This window comes from Mustela erminea, chromosome 2, assembly GCF_009829155.1.
Source record: "Mustela erminea isolate mMusErm1 chromosome 2, mMusErm1.Pri, whole genome shotgun sequence".
Taxonomy (NCBI): Eukaryota; Metazoa; Chordata; class Mammalia; order Carnivora; family Mustelidae; genus Mustela; species Mustela erminea.
Genome location: NC_045615.1, coordinates 14213745 through 14237805, shown reverse-complemented (window position 1 = coordinate 14237805; position 24061 = coordinate 14213745). Strand labels below are relative to the sequence as shown.

Below are 24061 nucleotides of genomic sequence, written 5' to 3'. Positions count from 1 at the left end.
TAAGTGAAATAAGTCATGGAAGGACAAATACTGCATGATTCCACTTGTAGGAGGCATCTGAATTAGACCATAGAAGCAGAGAGTAGAACAGTGGTTTCCAGGGGCTGAGAAGAGGGGAAAATGAGGAGCTGTGTTTCAGTGGTTATAATGTTTCAGTTATGCAAGATGAATAAGTACTAGAGATCTGCTGTACAACATAATGCCTACAGCTAACAGTACAGCATTGGGAACTTCAAATTTTATCGAAAGTAGATTTCATGTTGTTTTTGCCATACGAAAACAAAGCCAAAATAAAGGGACATGAGACAATTTTTTGAGCATTTTATTATATTTTTGAAATTTTAATCTCTGTATACTTAACATACAGAGTTACAGTAGCTTAAGGTGTGCATTATAGTAACTCATAAATTCGATATGTTATTCAGTGCTCATCATGATAATTCCCATCCCTGATTTCACCCATCCTCCCACCCTCTCCCCTCTGGTAACTACAAGTTTGTTCTGTAAGAATATGTTCCTGGGTTTGTCTCTCTCTCCCTCTCTTTTTCCCCTTTGCTCATTTGTTTTGTTTCTTAAATTCCACATATGAGTGATTTTGTGCAGTTGTTTGTCTTTCTCTGACTGACTTATTATTTACACTCTCTAGCTCTACCCATGTCATTGCAAACGGCAAGATTTCATTCTTTTTTATGGCTGAATGCTATCCCATTCTGTATATATACCTCATCTTCTTTATCCATTCATCTAACGATGGACACTTGGGCTGCTTCCATAGTTTGGCTCTTGTAAATAATGCTACAAATAAACCTAAAGATGCATGGATCTCTTTTCATATCAGGATTTTCATATTTGGGGGGTAAACACCCAGTACTGCAATTTCTCCATCAATGGGTAGTTCTATTTTTAAATTTTCGAGGAACCTCCATACTCTTTTGCAAAGTGGCTGCACCACTTTGCATTCCCAACAGTGCATGCGGGTTCCTTTTTCTCCTCATCCTCTCCAACACTTGCTGTTTCTTGTGTGCTTGATTTGAGCCATTCTGACAGGTGTGAGGTGATAGCTCACTGTAGCTTTGATTTGCATTTCCCCAATGAAGAGTGATGTTGGGCATTTTTTCATGTGTCTGTTGGCCATCTGTATGTAGAAATGTCTGTTCTGTTAATTTTCTGCCCATTTTAAAATTGGATTATTTGTTTTTTGGGTACTGGGTTGTATGTATATATGTATATATATGAATATATATATTCTTTATATATTTTGGGTACTAACCCTTTATCTGATATGCCATTTGCAAATATCTTCTTCCATTCAGTAACTTCCCTTTTAGTTTTGTTGATTGTTTCCTTCATTGTGCAAAACCTTTTTATTATGATGTAGTCCTTCATGATAATTTCTTTACGAAAAAATGAATTGGTTAGATATTACTTAAATGAATTCCCCTGCTCTTAATCTATTACCTGGAAAGAAGTTCATATCTAAATGTAAAACAGAATGGAATGATTTGAGCAGAAGGTAAAAGTTTCCTATAGCATCTTTCCTAAAAGATTACCAGAAATCTCCAATATCCATTATCCATTTCTTAGTAACTCCACCTCCACCCCATGTTGTAATTGGACACATGATATAAGGTAAAAATGACCAGGTGTGGCCATATAACTAGGTGAATATCAACAAGATCAGAGTAGAATTAATATGTACAATTCCTAGGTCATGACCTTAGAAGGAGGAGGCATGATCTCCTTCTTACCCTCCTTTCCTGCTGGCTGAAACACAGGTGTAAGAGCCAGTCTGGTTGGAGTAACCCCTGCAGACCAGGAGAAGGGAACTGCAAATGAGGGGAGCAGGGTGACCAGACAGAGTGACCCTAGGTCCCCAACACCATGGAACTGCCATTTCACTCCTAGACTACTTATTCACAGACTAATACATTAGTCAGAGATGAACCTCTATTATTTAAGCCACCGTGGTTTTGAGTAGATTAGTGGCTCTCAAGTTCAGCAACATGAGAATCACCTAGAGGGTTTGTTGAAACACAAATTGGTGAGTCCCACCAGAGAGTGTCTGATTCAGTAGTTTGGGAGGGGCCTATGGCTAGCATTTCCAACAAATTCCCAGGTGATGCTGACACTGCTGGTCTAGGCACCAAATTTCTAGAAGCACTGTTCAGGTAGGTACTACACTTCCCATTACCCACCACCCTTGCCCCAAAAATGCCTCTGGGGCCCCTGGAGTCTAAGGATACTCTCAACTGCCCATTTCAGGTCACACATGGAATTCTAAATTAAAACTTAGATCAGTATTAATTTCTCTACAGCTATCACTGCTGGATCTAAAGAGACTTGGAACACACCAGAAATCACACAAAGAGTTAAAATGTACAGCATATCCAGTGACATCTAATAGAATGTGTTGGACCTCAAAACCCAGATTTCAGAAATCTTGGTAATTTAAAACTTCTCTTTGTAATCAGCCATCGTTGTCAGGAATTACAACAGGAACTTTAAAAACACATTTTTAAAATTCCATATATTTTCTTGTCTGTCAAAGTAAATAAGGCACTGCTTTTCAGCCGTTCATCTTCCTACACCAAGCACATCTTGACAAGGATCAGAAGTTGTGGAGAGGGTAACGCATATGAAGCAACAGCCAAAGGAAAATGATTTGCAATCAGAGATTGAAAATGAAAGATGGAAACCCCCACGGGAGAATCTTAAAGTTGTGAGTGGCAGCAGGGCTCAGCAGACAGTACAGACAGTGAGAAACCAAGTGCCTGGGAACCAGAAAGCATCAAAGACACTAGGGGAGAAGAACACGGAAACGTTTAGGTGTGTAGCTCACATGTAACTCAACTTCCCCAAGCCACACTGGCCTTTAGAAGCATCTGATGAGAGATGTCTCGGAGCTCTTTTCCCTGGCAGCATCCCAGGTGACTTGTGAGCTCGCCTCAGCTGTCACTGGTGTCCCCCCACTGCCACCACAGATGCCACTCTGGTGCTGCTGCCATCACAGCATCTGACACTGCCAACCCCATGCTGCTGCTCCTCCCTAGGGGTCAGGGGTCACCTCATTTTAATTAGATACCCCTATGCGTAGCCTGATGCATTTCATCTCTGGACCTCCCTCTTTAAGGAACTCAGGATCAGAACATTCAAGTCCGATCAGAGACTAATTCGGGACGAGGGCTCAGCACTGCACAGATTTTGGCAGAGAGGAAGCAGTATGTCATGAACAAATGTCCATCTTCCACTCTTTCGCCTATCATGAAGATTTCACCAGTGTCCCCAAACCAATATACTTTCAGCACTCCCCTACTGCTTGTGGAATAAACTGCCCACCTTGGAAGGGGAGGCAGCCTGGAGAGTCTTTTCTCAGCTTTCCTCGACCTCCAGGCTAGGTTATTTCCCCCAGAAAAGGATCTCATGTCACCATAGACCTTCCCTTGATAGCTTTTATCAGATGTAAAGTTGGGGATATTCATAGTAGCACCCAGCTCACAGGTGTTTTGGTTTTGTTCAGTTTTTTCTTGGTGATGATTATATAAGTTAAGGAAAAGTACCTGAAATCATGTCAGACACACAGGAAGCCCTCAATAAATATTAGCTATAATTATTATATACATTTATTCATGTGATCCTTTGAAATCTGTCTCCTCCCCTAGATAGTAAGTTATAGGAAGGCAGAGGCTGTGTCCATTTTTCACTTCTTATTGTATCTCAATTGCCTACTCAGTGTCAAGGACATAACTGTTAATATGTGTTGAAGGAATTTAGAAATCACTCATAGACCCTTTTGAGCCAATTGCATAAGTCCCTTCAAAAGCCTTTCCTTACCCCTTCTCCTGGGTGTCTCCTGGGTCTCCATGCAGATAGGACTTCTCTCTTATTTTGTTGGCTAAGTGTCTCTAGTTAGTATATAAATTTAATTCCTTCAAATATACTCATGTCCTCACCTGCGTGCACACACACGCACACCACAGAGGCCCCCAAAAGATTTAAATAAAATGTTCTTGTATATTTGTTTCTTTGTTTTAACAGCTTTACTAAGAAATAATTGATATACAAAAAGCTGCACATATTTAATGGATAAATCTGATAAGTCTGGATATATGCAATCACCTATGAAACCATCACCACAACTGAGATAATAGACATATCTACCACCTCTAAACATTTCTTATGTCCCAAGAAAACATACAGATGGCCAACGGACACATGAAAAGACGCCCAACATCACTCTTCATTGGGGAAATGCAAATCAAAACTATAGTGAGCTATCACCTCACACCTGTCAGAATGGCTCAAATCAAGCACACAAGAAACAGCAAGTGTTGGAGAGGATGAGGAGAAAAAGGAACCCGCGTGCACTGTTGGTGGGAATGCAAAGTGGTGCGGCCACTTTGCAAAAGAGTATGGAGGTTCCTTGAAAGTTTAAAAATAGAACTACCCATTGATGGAGTAATTGCAGTACTGGGTGTTTACCCCCCAAATATGAAAATCCTGATATGAAAAGCTATTGGTTACCAGAGGGGAGGGGAGTTGGGGGGGAATGGGTCACATAGTTGATGGAGATTTAAGAGTGTACTTACCATGATAATTGATTAATTATTCTTTCTCTTTACCTAAAGGGAAAAAGAAAAGAAATGACCTTGAACTTGAGAGTTAAGAACACTCAGGTTTAAATCCAAATTCTTCTTTTTTTTAAAAGATTTTATTTATTTATTTATTTATTTATTTGAGAGAGCGAGAAAGTGAGAGCGTGTGCAAGCAGGGGAAAGGGGTAGAGGAAGAGAGAGAGAAGCAGACTCCCTGCTGAGCAGGGAGTTCAATGCAGGGCTCTATTCCATGACCCTGGGGTCATGACCTGAGCCGAAAGCAGACGTGTAACAAACTGAGCCACCTAGTCGCCCTGAATCCAGATTATTCTTAGTAGCTTTGTTTGCTTGGGTTTCTTTATGTATAAAACTATGAAAATGGGGCATCTGGGTGGTACAGTTGGTTAAGCTATTGACTCTTGGTTTGGGCTCGCACCGAGATCTCGGGGTTGTGAGATGGGCACTGTGCTTGGGGTTATACACTCCAGCTCCCGGCTCCATGCTCAGCAGGGAATCCGCTTAGACCTTCTCTCCTTCTCCCTCTGCCCATCCACTCTGCCCTCACTCTCTCTTTCTCTCCCAAATAAAATAAATGTTAAAAAACAAAACCAGGGTGCCTGGGTGGCTCAGTGGGTTAAGCCGCTGCCTTCAGCTCAGGTCATGATCTCGGGGTCCTGGGATCGAGTCCCGCATCGGGCTCTCTGCTCAGCAGGGAGCCTGCTTCCCTCTCTCTCTCTGCCTGCCTCTCCATCTACTTGTGATTTCTCTCTGTCAAATAAATACATAAAAAAAAAAAATCTTTGAAAAACAAAACCAAACCAAACCTGTGGAAACAGGTCAGAGTGAAGGTTAGAAATAGTACATGTTAAGCTTCTAAACTGTGACTGGGGGTTAATAGGTGCCCAACAATTAGTAAGTATTGTTATTATTGTTATATTTATTTTCCTCTTAAAACTCAGTGAAATCATCCATGCAATTAATTAAAATGCTTAAGATAGCTTTGTATCCTCTACAAACAAACCATAAATAAGGCCACATGGTTTTAAGTATGCAAACATAGAGTGTCACATTAAGCTTTTATTTATTCATTTATAAGAGTGTCTCTACCTAGTTAAGTGGATTTTTATGAAAAGACCAAAGACAAAAAAAAAAAAAAAAAAAAAGAAAAGAAAAGCAAAGCCTTATCTCTGTTTGAGTATGCCTGGGGATCACCACAGTTATTCAGGAGTTTAGCAGAAAATATACGTAAGGGCTAACATGCCTCTTGGAGGGGACAACGCCTTGCCTCTCGTACAAGTTGTTCTTGACTTCATCTTCCGCACCTAGGACAGTCCTGGTGCAAGGCCGTTCATATCTGTGACCAGCAGCTTCAGAAGCTGAGGGTCTGATCTTCTCTCTCGAAACCACCCCCAAGCCTCTCTCTAGAGCTATGCTGCGTGGCACTCCTTGGTCTGACTTGTGTGGTCCATTGGGATGGCTGGACTCAAGTTGTCTCCACTTGGAGTCCTGGGAAGACCTTACTCTTTCATGTTGTATGCCCTCCGGTTGCAGCCTAGTGTATGGCATGGAGTTCAACAGCATTTACCAAACAAATGAGGGTTTCAGCAGAATCTGCATGTAGGGGGCAAGATAAAAAGCACACTGAAAGCAACACATTAAAAAAATATATATCATTTACCTTCTGTAACCGAGAAGGAGGTATGTTCTCTGTAATTTACTTAATGGCATAAATCTACCTTATATAACAATTGATTTCTCAATTCTTACTAAATGAAAATGTCTTCATGTATTATATGACTTTTCAGGGAGTATGTTTTTCTCCCTTATTGTGGTTTTTGTTTTTGTTTATTTATTTTTAAAAATTTTATTTATTTGTCAGAGAGGGAGAGAGAGCATGTGTGTGTGTGTGTGTGTGAGAGAGAGAGAGAGTAAGCACAAGCACGGGGAGCAGCAGGCAGAGGGAGAAGCAGGTTCCCCACTGAGCAAGGAGCCTGATGCAGGACTCAATCCCAGGACCCTGGAATCATGACCTGAGCTGAAGGCAAGCAGATGGTTAACCAACTGAGCCACCCAGGTGTCCCTGTTTTTATTTTTGATTTTTAGTAACCCTGGCATGTAGGTGGTTTTTTAAAAGAAAATTGCCAAAATAATTTGACACTGAGATTTCTAAGTTTATAGAAAAGTTTCAGTATATAATTGGGCTCGGTTTGTGATGTATACGATATAATATGATGTAGCTTGGAAATTGGGTAGTGACAAAGTTTTATCGATTCTTCTGGACAGGTACCTCTTCTTGTCCTCTTCTTTGCTGAACACCTGTCCTCAAATCCTCAGCTCCTTCCCCCATCCATGTCTATTTCTAGGATTCTGTCCCCAGGTTCATGCAAGGTGGGAGTAAGGGAAGGGACACTTGGCCTTCTCTCTCATCCTTTAAGTCATATCTTTTATATCCTTTCTACTCTACTGGTGAGAGATGGCTTGGAACAATGTGTGGTTAGGAAAGCCGAGAGGGAGAATGAGATAGAGCCAGCGAGAAAAAGAGCACAGCTACTTGTTGGGAAACAAGATGGGGTTGAGAGGGTGGGTGGTAATGACTGGATGAGGGAGGAAGGGAACTTGTGTAGATGCAATGGCTATTCTGTGTCCTCAGGGGCCATCACGCACATTGCCATGTGTGAGTTCCACATGTGCATTTCAAGTGCTGGTAAAATTGGATCAAACATCTTGGAAGCTAGCATACATTGTCTATTTTCAACTTTACCAAATGAGGGCCTTAAAAGAATAACCACTGTCTCTCATCACCACAATGTATGAAGGAAGGATGCTTTGACACCAGAAAAGTCAGAAGTGCATTATTTGAGAATAAAGGATAACTTTTCAAGTTGGATATATTTAATATTATGAAAAAAATGATTGCATTATCTTTTTCACCTCTCATTTTGCTATTTTGTTGTAGATTGTTACTATATAATATTTCATTTGTTTGCAAGGTCATCCTAGGAAGTAGGGAACATCCCTTACTCTTAGTCAGGATAAATACCCCTTCTGTATGCTTTGATAGATCACGTGTAATGGGAGCGAAATTTAAACAACATAACTCAGATGTATAAAAAGTCATCATTCCCAGCGATGGAGGGAAACACTTGATCTTGCCAAGTAAAAGCAGCTTTTTGGTGGCTTTTAGTTTTAAATTGCCTGTTTGGGTAACTTGTCAGTCCTTTGGGATTCTCTCCTGGATTCTTCTTCTTTCTCATTTTCAAGATGGCATTTGGGTCTGGGGAGAGGTTATGCGTCCTCCTGGTCTAATGGCCTCCCATTAAGGTAACTGTTGGCCTTGGCCTCTGTCCTCAGTGTATCTGCATTGGTGTGGCTTGTGCTCCTGGCCCCTGAGCTCCTGCACCGCTGAGACACAGCTGCTCTTATTCCATCCATTGGGCATTATGCTGGCTCCTGCTAGTGATGACTGAGGACCTTGTTTTTGCATCTCGTCACAAGGTCTCAGTATTTGGGTCTCCTCACTCCAACTCCAGGCTTTATTTGGGTCTTTGGTTCTGTTGGTCCTTCCAAACCCTTAACCCTCTTGGGACCTGGGAATGCTCTCCTGCTTTCTCCATAGTCAACACAATTGTGCAGGATCTTGTGAGGCTGTCCTCAGCCCCATGGCTCCTCCTCTGCACATATACCACATTGCATCCCCTGCCAAAAGTAAGACTCTTCTGAGAGATTTATAGTCTCTCTAGACCATGGTTTTAAATTTTTAAAAAATTTATTCTGATTCTTACTATTTTACCAAAACCTACACTAAGGAATACGTTTTACGTCTAGGTACAGTGCATGTATAGTGCATAGATATATATGCCAAAGAAATAAAGATTTCCCCAAATTCTATTTATCTTCACTACGTATAGACTCACTCTGATATCTTCTAATATAGTCAACTTTAAGTCATTTAAAAACGCGTTGATCCAATCCACTAGACTAATCTCTTTATGGATCAGTGGGCCACTTTCACAGGTTATGCCCCAGGAAATGAAGCACCAGCTCCCAAATCATCAGACTCTTCCCTATGTTTTGAGGTTTCCATCCCCAAATCCATCCCAGGGTAGGAGAATGAGATAAGATGTTTGATATTCTCTCTTATCTCTTAAGTGATGTCCTTTACCATTGCTAGGCTAGGGTTTATTTAAAGACCAGTCCTGTTCACTTGGTTCTTATTATGTAAAATCAGTTAAGAAAAACCCTTTAATTCTGATAAGCCTGGTTTCTAAGAATATTCTCTATCTTACCTTGACTTTAAAAAATAGTTAAAAAAAAAACCACAAATATTTTTCACCTCATGGTCTCTGTGGGTCGGTAATTTGGAGGCATGTTTGCTGGGTAGTTCTGGCTCGGGGTCTCTTATGAGGTTGCGGACAAGATGTCATCTGAAAGCTTGACCAGGGCTGAAGAATCTGCTTCCAAGATTGCTTACTCACCTGGCTGCTGGCAGGAGAACTCAGTTCCTCACCATGTGAACTTCTTCAGAGGGCTGATTAAAGATCTTCATGATGTGACAGCTGGCTTCCCCTACAGGGGGTGATCTAAAAGAGAGGAAGAAGGAAGCTTGCATTGCCTTTTATGACTTAGTCTCAGAGATCACACACACCATCACTTCTGCCTTATTCTATCCATTTGACACAAACACTAAGTCCAAACAAAATGTAAAGGGAGGGGAATTAGGCTTCACTTTTCAAAGGGAAAACAATAAAGAATTCATGTATGTTTTAAAACTTCACAGTAATTTGTATATCTTTTCAGATAATTATTAGTACAAGGCAGTACATGCTATGTGCTACCTGAGTGATGTAAACAGTGAGTTTTAGGGGAGAACCTAGACTGAAAGAATAACCACTGTTCCCTTGTGCAGTCAGGAAAGGTTGCACAGAGAAAACAAGTCTTGAATTCAGTGGTGAAGAATAAGGTCAGAAAACCAGAGAGAATGAGGCAGGGATTGAAGTTGGTATCAACAGAATGAGTGAAGTTGTGTAGAAAAGTTCGAGAGCCTTCAGATTGCTCCCTATTACTCATGATGGTTTCCTATTCACCCCAGTGGACTCTTTTTTTTTTTTTTTTTTATTTCCAGCATAACAGTATTCATTATTTTTGCACCACACCCCATGCTCCATGCAATCCGTGCCCTCTATAATACCGACCACCTGGTACCCCAACCTCCCACCCCCCGTCCCTTCAAAACCCTCAGATTGTTTTTCAGAGTCCATAGTCTCTCATGGTTCACCTCCCCTTCCAATTTCCCCCAACTCCCTTCTCCACTCTAAGTCCCCATGTCCTCCATGCTATTTGTTATGCTCCACAAATAAGTGAAACCATATGATAATTGACTCTCTCTGCTTGACTTATTTCACTCAGCATAATCTCTTCCAGTCCCGTCCATGTTGCTACAAAAGTTGGGTATTCATCCTTTCTGATGCCAGTGGACTCTTAATAGCAGTTCTCACTCCTGATCTCCAACGCTCTCTTTAACAAAGTCTGACTGCCTTACATCTTGTCACTTCTGGGTCTGCTTTCTGAAGAGCAAGAGGCAGTTTTGTAGGTGGATCTGGGCTCAAACATTAATATATTCACTCTACCCACATAGCAGAAACACACTTTTTAGAAGTGTGTACAGTTTAGCAGTCTTTGAAATAGGGATACAGTTGTGAAACCATCATGACAATCAAGCTACTGAACATATCCATGACTCTCAAAATTTCCCTATAAATCTTTTTATGTCACTGCCCATCCCTTACTTGCATTCCCAGGAAACCACAGATCTGCTTTCTGTTACTGCAGATTACTGTGCATTTTCTAGGATTTTAAGTAATTGGAATCATACAGTTTTTACTCTCTCTCTCTCTTTTTTTTAGTTTGGTTCCTTCCACTCAGTATAGTGGAATCATCCGTGTTGTTGAGGATATCAATAGTTCATCCCCTTTTACTGATGAGTAGAATTCCATTGTAAGGATATACCGCAATTTGTTTACGCATTCACCTGTTGGTAGTCATTTGGGTTGTTTCCAGTTTTTGCCTATTACAGTAAGACTGCAATGAACCTTTGAGTATAAGACTTAAATGGACAAAAAAAAAAAGACTTAAATGGACTCATATTTTCATATAAAATGATTGTGTCATATGGCAGATGAGTGCTTAACTTCTTAAGAAACTTCTAAAACGTTTCCAAAATGTTCATATAATTTTGGATTATTACAAGCAGTGTATGAGAGTTCCAGTTCCCCCACATCATCGACACTTAGTATGGTCAGTGTTTTAAATTATAGCCATTCTGGTGAGTGTGTAGTGGCTTCTTATTGTGGTTTATATTTGCATTTCTCTATAATGACTGAAGTTGTTGAATAGTTTTTTTTTTTTTTTTAAAGTGCATGTTTGCAATCCATATATCTTTCTTGGTGCAGTGTCTGTTTTTGCTCAATTTTGCTCATTTAAAATGTGCTGTTTGTTTCTTATTATTGAACTTTGAGGGTCATATATTCTGGATATAAGGACTTTATCAGAAATGTGATTTGTAAGTATCTTGACTTTGATAGAATATAATTGATCAGTTTTCTTCTTTTATGGCTCATGCATTTTGTGTTCTAGCCAAGAAGTTTTGTTTACTCTAAGGTCATAAAGATTTTCATCTATGTTTTCTTTTAGAAATCTAGAAGTCACTATTTTAGAAGTCACAGTCTTTGCAACTTGATTGAAAATTAATCTAATATATATGTGTAGGTTTATTTGGGGACTTTCTATTTTGATCTATTTTTGCTTGTTTCCTATGGCCAGAATCACACTTTCTTGGCTATTGTAGTTCTGTAAAAATCTTGAGCTCAGGTAGTGAAAGTCTTCTAGCTTTGTTCTTTTTCATAGTATTTTGTGTCAAACTGTCAGGTGTTGGGGTGGTCAACTAGGACAACAAGCAGAACTGAAAGCAACAATCAAGTCTTTATTCACTAACTGTGATAGTGTAGGCAAGAGGCCCAAATGGAGAGTGCTGGCTCCTGTTCCATCTTTCCACAAGGAATAACATTGAATGCAAGGGTCAATCACATGACATGCAGGACAAAAGGGGGAAATTGTCTCCCTGCTGAATAGCACTGAACAAAAGTCTGGTGTGTGGAGGAGAAACCACTCAAAGAGGCTTCCAAATGGAGATGCCTGGTCTAGAAATGCAGATCTGGTTATGAGCATGGCTCTTGTGGGGTGGAGCCGAGGTCTTAAGTTCTTGACTACGATTCCCTCCAAGAGACTGTAATTCATTGCCTGTGCACCAAATGTGAGGAGGGCGGTTTTCCCTCATGAGACCTGTTGGGAAAAGCCTTTGTAATAGTCGGTGGTTCGGCCTAAAAGATGACATGAAGGATTTTGGCCTAGAGCTGAACTCCTCAGTTTTTGGCCAGTCTTGGTCCTTTGCATTTGCACCTGAGTTTTAGAATCAGCTTGCCAATTTCTAGAAAAATGTCTGCTGAGTTGTTTTTTTTTTTTTTCCCCAGGATTTCATTGAATCTATACATCAATTTTGGGAGAAATGGCATCTTAACAATATCTGGATGCTGAATCTTCTGATCCATGAACATGGTATACCTCTGTATTTATTTAGATCTTCAAGTTTTCTCTTAACAGTGTTTTGTGGTTTTTGATGTATAGGTCTGACACATCTTTAGTCACTTTAGTATTAAGTCTCTTAATACTTAATATTTTTTTGGATGCTATTTTAAATGGTGTTTTAAAAACTCCAATTTCTATTTTTTCTTTTTCTTTCAAATATAGTAACACAATAAATTTTTGTATATAGCTCTAGCATCCTAAAGTGTTGCTAAATCAACATATTAGTTCTAGTAGCTTTTCTATAGACTTCACAACATTAACCTAAACTATATGGCATTGATGTAATGGCAGGCAATAAGGACACAGATATTACAGGCTGGAAAGCTGGTGATCCTTTTTATGCTGCCATAAAACATTTGATAAAATTGTCAACTCAATATCTTGGAAGTCCAACCACATGCTCTTTGAATCTGTAACCATAGGGAAAATGGTCAGAAGGGTGATTCTCTGGCCAATGAGAGAGTATTGGCTGTTGCCTGCCTCCTTCAGGAAAAGTCCCTTGAGAAAGATGAACTCAGGTAGAAGCTAGTGATTTTAAGAGAGGAAGGGAAATAAAGCTCTGCTAAGATAGGGGTTTTCTGCCTGCAGTCTGCAATACAAATTGACTGAGGGTGGTTATTTAGGGCCTTATAGTTTTGATAAAGCCAAAAGCTATTATACTCCCAATAACAGAAGATAAAACTGCGACGCAAAGCCCTTCTTAAGGGCCATTAGCAAAGTGTTTTCTGCCAGATGATAGAAGGCAAGCAGTGAAGAGCATATTAAGGGGAATGCCTTTCCAACCAAACCTGCTGTTTTTGCTGGCTGCAAGGGCACTGTAATTAAGTTAATAGATACAGGATAGATGGGACAAACAGAGCCTAGCAAATAAAAATGAAGAGTAATTAGGCATAAGAAATATGACTAGATGAAATCTTTCATTGTGGTTATTTGTACATGGAATTGTAAAAGGAACAAATAAACCAGAAATATATTCAATATTTTTTTTCAAATGGGGTTGACAAAAAGCTACAAGTCTAGCTTGCCAGAACCTGTGTGCATTTGACCCCGAAGTCCCTCAACAGCACCAGTAAGAAACTGGACCCAAAAAGACATGTATGCTCCCAGGAGGGCATACTTGTCAATATACTCTTCAGAAGCAATCATGGAGAACCATGGATAAGAACATCTCAGTAAAACCAGTAACTTCAAATGTAACAGCAAAGGAATTCCTTCTGGAAAGCAGAAATGGGGTCTAACCATGAATTTACTTGACCACCTGGACAATCCTGAAGCCCCCCCCCCACCTTTAAAATTATTTATTCAACAGAAAGATAAAGAGCACAAGTAGGTAGAGCGGCAGGCAGAGGGAAAGGGAGAAACAGACTCTCTGCTCAGCGGAGAGCCTCATGCGTGGCTCAGTCCCAGGACCCTGGGATCATGACGTGAGCCTAAGGAAACCACTTAACCGACTGAGCCACCCAGGCGCCCCTGAAGTTTCCCTTTTGTAACATTTTGCTAGGCAGCGGACCCATGATTACTTTTCTCCCCCATCATTCTTCTTGCAAATAATTTTTCATATTCCTACCTCACCAGGTATGTAGGGGAGGGTGTGGGAGAGGGGAGCAGATACCTCGTCTTTTAGTTAGTATGTCACTGGGTCATGAGGAGTTTTATTTAGACTTGTAAAGGACTATATATCATCCTCAGATCATAGACTTAAGAGCTGGATGCAATAATACTTGGAACTTTGGCTTTTCTCCCTTTGGGATAGGGTGCGTTGTTAGAAGATGGGCATATATAAATATCTGGGTGGCCAGTGACAGTTTTCCAACAAGGTAAATTCTCACCTTCCTTTATTACTAGAACCGCTGGGTATCTGCTGGATCCATGGGTACCCAACTAGAGAACTTTATCTCCCACCTCCTAGTTAAATTTGGTTATGTCTCTAATCAGGTCAATGGAATGAGTGAGTAGTGCTACCTCTGAGACTCACTCCCAGGAGTACTGAGATGTATATCCCTTTCTTTTCTGCCTTTTTGCTGGGTTAAGCTACAGGTGTGATGGCAGGTTCTGGAATGGAGGTTATGTACAAGGATAGCAGCACTGACCTACCATTCCTGGACCAGTGACCTCTGGACCACTATGGGAGAGAAAAAACCAAAACGATCTTGTTTCACAGTGCCATAAATACAGAGAACAAACTGATGGCTGAGGAGAGGAAGCTGGGGGATGGGTAAAATGGGTGTAGGGGAGTGGGAGGCACAGACCTCTACGGATGGAATGAGTAAGTCACAGGCATAAAAGATATAACATGGGGAATACAGTCAATGGTATTTTAATGGCGTTGTATGGTGATAGATGGTAGCTACACTTCCGGTGAGCTTAACTATAGATTTGTTGAATCTGAAGCTAATTTGGTAGATCAGAAACTATTGTTAACACTGTGCGTCAACTATGCTTCAATTACAAAAATCCAAACTATCTTGTTTCATATACGGTATCTTTGGGTCTCTGTTAAAGCAACCTTATCTGTATCCCAGCTAAAACCTAGGCCTAGATTTGGAGTAGAGTATTGAGTAAGTATTCTTGTCTCCAAGGGCCAAGGCGAAGCCATTCTTGTACTGCGATAAAAACCTTTTGCTTATCTAAGTCAGGCTTTTGGCCCAATTAAACCAATACTAACCACAGAACACTTAATGTATGCCAATTCAGCATGAGATATTACGGAAGAAATGACATGGCCCTATCAGCACTTAACTACCTACTTTTAGATTGTATGTAAAAGAGAAACTTTGTATTTTGGGTCTTTTTCATATCTAAGAGGATGTTTACACTGCATCCTAAAAAACACACATTGTTAGAATTTGTTGAAAAACCAGTACATGATCACAAAACTACAAATCAAAGCAGTGTGTGCCCAATTGGGAATACAAACAAAAAAAGACTGTTTGGAGCTCACAAGGGATTAGAAGGGTCTCAAGAAAATAGAGTCCTAGTTGTGAAAATGGCATTACAGAAGGAAGGAATATTTTTTCTCCTTAAACAAACCAACCAACCAACCTCACTGTAAACTTTTCTTGCAACTATTCTGGTAAGTGAGATGAGAAACCACTTTATTAAAAAAAAAAAAAAAAAAAAAAGCTTTGAAATCAATCAAGGTCCTTTTCCTTTAAAAATATTTTCTGTAACATAAATAACATAGGCATTGGTAAACTTGAGAACACTGTAACAACACAGAACATTTTAAGAAGGTGGGAGTCAGTAGATCACTGAACCACAAAACTGCAACCATTATTTTAATTTTTTTCTAGTCTTTCTTCAGTGGGTGTACAAGTGGAGATACATGTATTATATATACTACAGAGTACACATATACATACTGCAGTTCTGTTTTACTTTTTCATTTAATATTACATAAGTACTTCATGACGTGAAAAATTCTTCAGTTCTTAGTTGCTGTTATTTCTAACATGTTTAATTTCATACAATCAACCACAAAACAGAGAAAATCAGTATGTATGAAAAGGCAATAATTTAAAATACACACACACACACACACACGCACACACATACACACAATGTTTCCTCTGGCAGAAGAGCGATCTAATTTTTTCAAGCACTTAGCAGTGACCAAACATAGAAGGGACACCTTGGGGTGCTATCAGGAGAGGCCTATAGAAACTATACTGCATAATCACATAGCAAAAACAAATAAATCAAAAGTAAAAACCGAGGCAAACTGCCAGAGGAAATCTAAAATAAAAATAAAAATCTTAAATAAAAACTTTACACTTAATGTTACATGTCTGACCATATTCTACAATATAGTAGAGCCACCTTCCTGTCCTTCTATTATAGTCCAGACCACATTAAAACAAAAGGGTAACTCACTCATGGGGGAGAGGTCCGGTCAAACTCTCCATTTCTGTGGGTGCTAATCTTAAATTCCTTCCCTCACGAGACTATTTGCCCATTCGAGCAGAACATTTGTGTGAAACCAAAATTTCACATATGGAACTCCCAAGTCACCCATCTGGCCCTACCCACCTTATTTTTCTGGTTGAAAATTTGTCACAGGAACAAATGTTATCTCCCACGATTAGAGAAACAAGGCTGATCCAACAGCACTATTAAATTCATATAATTAATGGTGGTGTTAGTGCCTTGTTTCTCTATTTTCCCCCCTGCAAAATGGGTTTAGCAGTGTATTTGTATGTGTGTACATACACATCAGACATTATTTTGAATTATCGTCCGTATTCTGAGCTTTTGGCAAGTTGTGCTTAGTTTTTATTTTGGATACTCATCTTTTTAATAATTTATCATTATAATGGCTCGTGTCAATACATACACCTTCTAGCTGCCTGTAGATTAGGTTGTCTTATACCTTATTGGACACACTGAACAACTGCGAAGGTTTTTAAGGAGGGAACGAACTTTAAAATCAAAGGCTAGGCATTAGTATTACTGGCCTCTGCCGCTGCATGTACTTTGTATCGCAATTAGTATACCTGTTCTCTGCCTGGAAACTTTGCACCAAAGCCAAACCAGAAATACTCTCTGTTGCCTCCTCGGACCAGGCACCCCCGCCGTCTCCCCTCCCACCCAGGGGTGAGAACACGCCCTCAGTCACTGCCGGTCTGGCCCAAGCCTTGGGTAACCTCTGTTCCCGGGCGGCAGCGGCCACAGCCCGCAGCGCACGCGGCCTCAGCGGACTCCGCCCGCAGCGCGGCCCAGTGCACGCCGGTCCCGCTGCCCACTCTGCAGCGCCGGCTCCGCTCACGACCGCGCCGTTCCGTTCGGCGGCCCGTCGGCCAGCGGCCCGCCCATGCTCTCAGCCGCCAGGAGGTCTAGCCACCTCTTCCACAGCCTCTTTCCCGGCTCGAGAATGGGCGACTCCGCCTCTAAGATCGTCAGCCCGCAGGAGGCCCTGCCTGGCCGGAAGGAGCCGATCCCCGTTGCGGGTAAGGACGCGGGCACGCGCAGAAGACACGGGTATCGTCGCGGCGCATGCGCGTCATAGCCCGGCGGCTGCGCGTCCTCGGCCCGCCCGGAAGAGAGCTGAGGACCGACTCGGGTGGCTCCTTAGGCTGGGGTCTGCGCAGGCGCGGAGAGGCTCAGACCCGGGCGGGTGGGTTGTAGCTTCTTCTTTGTTTGCCTTGTTACCCCCTAAAACAGCACCGAGCCCTTTGATGGGATCTAGTATGTTGATGTAAGTCACGTAGAGTGCAAATACATCGGCGGCTCCAATCTTTGGGTAGGAAAAGCGCTGACCCGATTTCCGCTCTTTCTCACAGGTGTGTGTGCCCTCAGTGCCGGCTTCTGTGCCTCCCTTTTCTTTTTCTGGGGTACGATCGGCTGGGATACTGGCCGCTTGCCGCGATGGTGCCGTGTTGTGTTGTCACTGGAAGCAGTGCAGTGATGCAGAACGATAAAAACTGCAGTTTTGGAATTGTATCTCAGACCACTGTACCAGTTGGAAGAATTATCCTCAGGCTTCCACTATCCTCCCTGAGTTCCCGGTTTCTCCCAATTGGCAGGAGGTGTCCCTGGCGCAGTGCTCGCGGGTCTGCCCGTGTGTATCAGTAGTCGGAAGTGTCCGCTGTAGAGTTGTGCTTTACAAACTTAAAAATGATTTTCTAATCTCATACCAACTCTTTTGGAAAATACAGTAAAAAAAAAAAAAAAAAAAAAGAAAAAAAGAAATGCCAGAAAAATCATCACATGGTTGGGCGCCCAGTAATGTTAAACTACTCTAAAAGTCATTTGGATAAAGCTTAAGCCTCAATTACTGTCGTGGACCTGTAGCAGTTCACAGACAGCCCAGGTCCACCAACCAAGGGACCATTGCCGTTATCTTGGTGCAGTGCTTCTCAAAGCATGGTCCCTACAATTGGTGTTTTAAACAAACCCTCTGGGCGATTCTAATGTACTCCATAGTTTGTACACCATTGCTTTGGAGCTGTTGGAGGATTAAATGGTGATTAGTCTTTTACATATGGCTCAATGCCAAGATAAATCCTGCATTTAAAAATTCCTAGGAATTCTGTTTTTCTTTCCCTTAAAGAATTATTGAGTGATAGGAGGAGGTCATAGTGAGGTGAAAATATCATACACAATACTGGGTTATCAGCATGAGATTGGAAAAGGTAGAAGTTTTTTGGATGTGGGGCAGTTTGGAAACGGACTCTGTAACTTGTTCCTCCATCTACATTAGCAGTTTTGCGTCCTGTGTCCCCCTTCACTTCAACTCCAACTCAGGGCAGCCCTAAAAGTTTATTTTTGATTCAAATTCAGAGAATGAGTTTTAAACTTAAAAATAAATTCTCTTTTACAAATCAGTATTCATAAACGGATACTTACAGTCAGTGCTTTTTCATTGCGGAACACTCCCAGCTTGTCTAAACTTCTTTACACACCACATTCTCTTTGATATGCCCTCCCAGACATCTAAAAAACAACCATAGAACACAAAAATCTTGATCAGATTTGCAAACTGGTTCAAGATCAACTTTGACCAAAATTTAGTTTTGCTTAATCTCAATCAAAGTCTTCCCCATCACTTACCTGATACATAAATGACATTTTTGGTAAAAGATTAACCAACATGGCAGAAATGAACCAATGATTTATTTGTCACATCCACCTGGTAACTCTAATGGCAAACCTCGGGGTTTGGTTCTCTTCCAGGCTCTTTTTATACAGCCATGCATACATCTCTGTATCTGGACCAGTAAACTGATTTTTTTTTGGTGGAGGGCCAAGCCTACAATGCATATGCATATGCAATGCATATGTCCTTATTGCTCAGCTGTTGTAACTCTTTTCCTCCCCAAATATTTCAGTTTTAGATTGTGGCCTTTCCAATCCCCACTCCTGGTACAACTCTTCCCCTGGCAGTTTGGTGAAGGTTCTGACTGGCCCCAGAAATGGGGATTTTCACCTCCTTGGTAAGTTTTAGTGGCTGCACGCTTGAAGCTTATGGACTTAATAGTACTGTTTTGAAAGTCAAATTCCTCTCTGTCCCAGCCTCCAATCTGTTTAGCAGCCCTTCACTTCTCCTCATTATCTCTGCCTGTTGTTAATCATACCCGGACTTTCAAAAGTTCTGTGACAGAAGCATCACCTTTTGATCTTAGAAGATAAGCCCTATTTAGTGTCTTTGCTTCAGCCCAGTACTAAGCTCTGTCTTTGTGCTCTATTACCAGTACTTTTGGTGTGAGGAGTTAATCATGGTAGCTTTAATCCTACCTTTTTTTTGGTACTCCTAAGGAAACTTACACTCTTTTATAAACTAGGGCCTAATAGTAGATTTCAACTTTGTGAGAGGGTAAGATTCAATCCTTCAAATTTCTGTAATGTTTAATTTCTCCCAGGCTACCTGTAGTGAATGAAAAGATGAATAGTCCTGTTCTGGGTGATTGGTCACAACTAAACTTGGACTGGACTGGCTCCTTTGAAGCACACTGTGTTCAGGTTCATGGGCAGTCCTGGACAGCACTGGCTGGCTGGCAGGGCATACATAGTTTGCCTGTTCTTGTATGTGGAGGTGGTCTCTCTCTGTTTCAGTGCCTGTCTATAAACCAATACTCACAGAACTTTGGGACTGAGGGAAGAGTGGAATTCATGCTTGTTGAACTGAATTGGTGGGCAATTAATTGCTAGAGATAGGCAGGAGGTGGAAGGCTTATAATGAAAATCTTATAGTGAAAACCCATGCTGTTGAAATGTAAGTTTATTATAGTTAGAACTAATCTTATTTCCAGTGAATTAATTCCTGTAAAAGCCCAGTTTTTATTTTACTCGAGTGGCACCTTAAAAATTTTTATTTTCTTGCATTTTGGAAATATTGCAAATCTGCTTTTTTGATCAGGTGTTTGGGATTTGGTGATATCATTCAAGATAACATTGACAGCTCATATTTAATCTCTGATTTCCTGGGCTTATAGTCTTAGGTAGTGTTCACTATTACTTGTGGTTTTTTTATCTGGAGAGGGGAAGAGATGTAGAACACCTGCTCCTGGTGTACTCTTTTAAGAACTTTAAATATAAATAGAAAAACAATAGAAAAATATGGGTAATACCCAAAGTGGCTTCTTGAAAAATAATTGTGCTGTAATAATGAAATTTATACATTGTAGCTATCTAATAAAAAAGGAATAAAATACAGATACACAAAATAAGAACTGAGAAGGGGGAGTAATAGAAGTAGAAAACTTAAGGAATCATAAGAGACTATTTAACTCTTCGAAAATAAATTTGAAAATTTGGATGGGATAGATAATTTTTAGGCAAATATAATTGACCCAGATTGATACAAGAAAGATCCCATTCTGTTTTGGAAATAACAGAATGATTTTTCTAGAAGAAATGAAGTCATCAAAGAGTTGCCTCCTCTCAGAGCATCATGTTCAGACAATTTCACAGGCCACTTCTGCTATTCACAACCCTGAGATCATGACCTGTGCTAATATTGAGAGTCAGAGGCATACTGTTTACCACAGTGGCTGCACCACTTTGCATTCCCATCGGCATACATGAGGGTTCCTTTTTCTCCACATCTTCACTAACGCTTGTGTTGTTTTTGTGTTTAGCCATTCCAGCAGGTATGAGGTAGTATCTCATTGTGGTTTTGATTTGCACTTCCTGATGATGAGGGATGTTGAGCATCTTTTCATGTGTCTCTTGGCAATCTGTATGTCTTCTTGGAGAAATGTTGTTCCTGTCTTGTGCCCGTTTAAAATTGGATTATTATTTTTTGGTGTTGAGAAAATTTTCATCTTTTTATAACTTGTGTCTTAGTAGATTTTTACTAAGATTCAAGAAGATTCACACCTTCAAACTTCTTTTATGTGAAGCTTTTCCAAGGCTGCTTAAAGTGGATCAAAGCATGACTAGGCCTACTCTGGGTGATTGGTTGTTATTTAACGTTGTTTTGTAAGTGGTAGTTAATGTAGTTAGATAGGATAAGGCAATTAGAGATGTACAAATTGGAAAAGAGAATGTAAAATTGCCAATAGTTTGTAGATCAGGACATTATATACCTGGAGAATCTAAGAGAATTAATAGTAAGGTATCAACTTACTAGACAACAACCAGTAGCTTTCCTCTATGCAAATAACTTGTTAGAAAATATAATGAAGGAACACACCCCGTTTATAACAGCAATGAAAAAAGTTAAAATTTATGTATTAACTTGGCAAGAAATATGCAAGACCTATGTGAAAAAAACTTCCAAATGCTACTGAAAGACACAAAAGAAGATTTGCACAAATGGTAAAGACATACCAAGTTCTTGGATAGAAGGAGTGAACAGAAAACTTATATCAGTTCTCCTTGTAAGTTAATTTATCAAGGTAACATGGTTTTAATAAAAGTACTAATTTTTTTTGTTTTATTCTAGAGCCAGACACACTAATTAAAAAAAAAATCATATGGAAAGAAAAGAGAAAGAGTTATGGTGACGTCAAAGAAGAGCAAAGAGGGGCAGCTGGCCCTACCACACAGTAAAAGTGAAGCTTCATAACTTAATCAGTGTGATACTGGTCCACGAATAGATCCATGGGATAGGATAGAAAGATCAGAAATTCTTAAATATGTATGTAAATGTAGTATATCATAAAGGTGATATCTCAAATCAGTGGGGAAAAGATGGACCATTCAATAATAAATAGCTATGGGAAAACTGGATAGCCATAAGGAAAAAAAAAAAAGTTGGATCTGTAGTTTACATCGTAAATCAGAATAATTTCCCAAACAGATATTTGATGATAATAGCTCATGCTAATTGGGTGTGTACTGTATATCAGGCACTCTAGTAACTACTTTACATTTACTAAGATATTTAATCCTCATAGTAACCCCCTGGGTTAGTAATTATTATTAACCCCCTTTATTGATGTGGAAAATGAAGCCCTTATGGGTTTGGTGACTTATCCAAGGTCATATAGCTAATAAGTCATGGAGCTGGGACATGAATGGGGGCTGTCTGGCTCTAGAGTTTGTGATTTTAACTACTGTACTCTACTGTTTTTTTCATTTAGTTACATGTGAAAATGAACCAATTCAAGTGTGATAAAGGGAGATTTCCTTTATAATCTAAAGGAAATAATCTTTATAATAATCTTTAAAATCAGAAGACGTAAAAAAACTGATAAATTAGATCACATCAAAGTAAAAATCTTCTCATGGCAAAGATTACCGTAAGCAAAATCAAAAGGCAGACTGGGGTAAATATTTGCAACTTACAAGTGAAGGACTATTCTGCCTAATACGTAAGAAGCTCCTAGAAATTAATAAGAAATCACCAACATCCGTTAGAAAAATAGGCAAGGTTATGAACAGTTAGTTTACAGAAAAGCAAGTACAATGGCTCTTAAACATATAAAGGGGTGCTCGACCTCACTCATAATGAGGAGGATGCAAACCCCATTTTTCATTTTTCAGATTGGCAAAAATCCAGAACTTTGATGGTACATTCTGTTGGTAAATCCTTAAGGAAAAAGGCACTCTTGTACATTGCTGGCAAGAGTGTAAATTGGCTCCCCTCTTACGGAAGGCAATTTGGCAATATCTATAAAAAATTTAAATGCATATACCTTTTGACCCAGGAATTCAATTCTGGGAATTTATCCTACAGATACACTTGCACGCATGCCAAATGATGACTATCCCAGGTTATTCACTGCAGCTTTGTTTGCAGTAACCGAAGATTGGAAACGACCCAAATACCCATCAATAGGGGCTAGTTAAATAAATCGTGGTTCGTCCTCACAATGGAATATGCAGCTGTAAAAAAGAACGTGGAAAAACCTATATGAATGGGTGTGGAGAGATTGCCAAGATATAGTGTTACGTGAAAAAGGCAGGGTCGGAACAGTGTTAATATGGTATGCTAATTTTTGTGTGAACAGGGAGGAAAATAATAAGATGTATGCACAAAGAAACTTTGAAAGGTTAGCTAAGAAGCTAATAGCTGGGGAGAGGGCTGTGCGGGTTGCCAAAGGTGGATGGGACACACAAGTGGGAGACTTTCCTTCATGATTCTTGTAACATGACTGCATTATTGAGTTAAATAACTCTGCTCTGAGGATGATCTCTTTCTGAGGTTTTTAGTTTAATTGACCACCTTTCTATCATTTTTGTCATCCCTATTTCAAGTTCTTATTCTTTTTTAAATTTTGCTCTCTTTTTCTTGTCAAGTAAGTCTTTTTTTCTTCCCCAACTTGCTTTTGTAATCAAAATCTACATTTTGGCGTGATTTAAAAAATCTAAATTTAGAGGGTGAAATTGGAATAAGTTAATCCAAGTCATTTTACATTTCATAAATATTCATTTTTATTGAAGCATCAATTGTGGTGGCATCATTTATACAAAGAAAAGATCTTTGGGGACAAATTCCTTCCACTATTATGTAGAAGGCATTATGTGTGTTTCTTTTATTTTGAGTGATGTACATAGACTTTGAAAAGAAAATGATAGAAAACAATTTTCCTTTTAGAAAAATTTTCCCCAATGTGTGATTAATTTCTAAATTGGAGGACACAGAACTATTATTTCTCTTCTTTGCATCTTGTTTCAAGCTCTTTATTTTATCCTCTGTTTCAGAACCCTCAGTGTTTCCCTGAAGTCCCTAGGATAAGGGTATTCCATACCTCCCATGATCTGGTCCTTACCTTCCCAGCCTTTCTTCCTGCTGTGCCCCTACAGAATCCCACCCTCTGACTAACATGTGTTTCAGTGTTTTGCGTCTGGAATTGCTCATGTGATTCTACCCAAGTGGGTTCCACATGCCAGTGTTTTCATTTAGTCATTCATTAAATGTCTGTTAAATGCCTGCTTAGGTA

At 40.0% G+C, this 24061-nt stretch overlaps 1 protein-coding gene across 3 annotated transcripts in view; it reads left to right on the top strand.

The window, feature by feature from the left end:
• The first annotated feature begins 16859 nt into the window (after positions 1-16859).
• MSRA (methionine sulfoxide reductase A) overlaps positions 16860-24061 on the top strand; it is a 434035-nt gene continuing 426833 nt past the window's right edge. The window contains exons 1-2 of one of the 3 annotated variants that reach the window (XM_032332277.1): positions 16860-17179; positions 19067-19165. In XM_032332277.1, the coding sequence (XP_032188168.1) occupies positions 17044-17179; positions 19067-19165 (235 nt within the window). In that variant the 5' untranslated portion in view covers positions 16860-17043. The remainder of the gene's footprint in view (positions 17180-19066; positions 19166-24061) is intronic. The other 2 variants (XM_032332279.1, XM_032332278.1) reach the window with 2 other exon arrangements.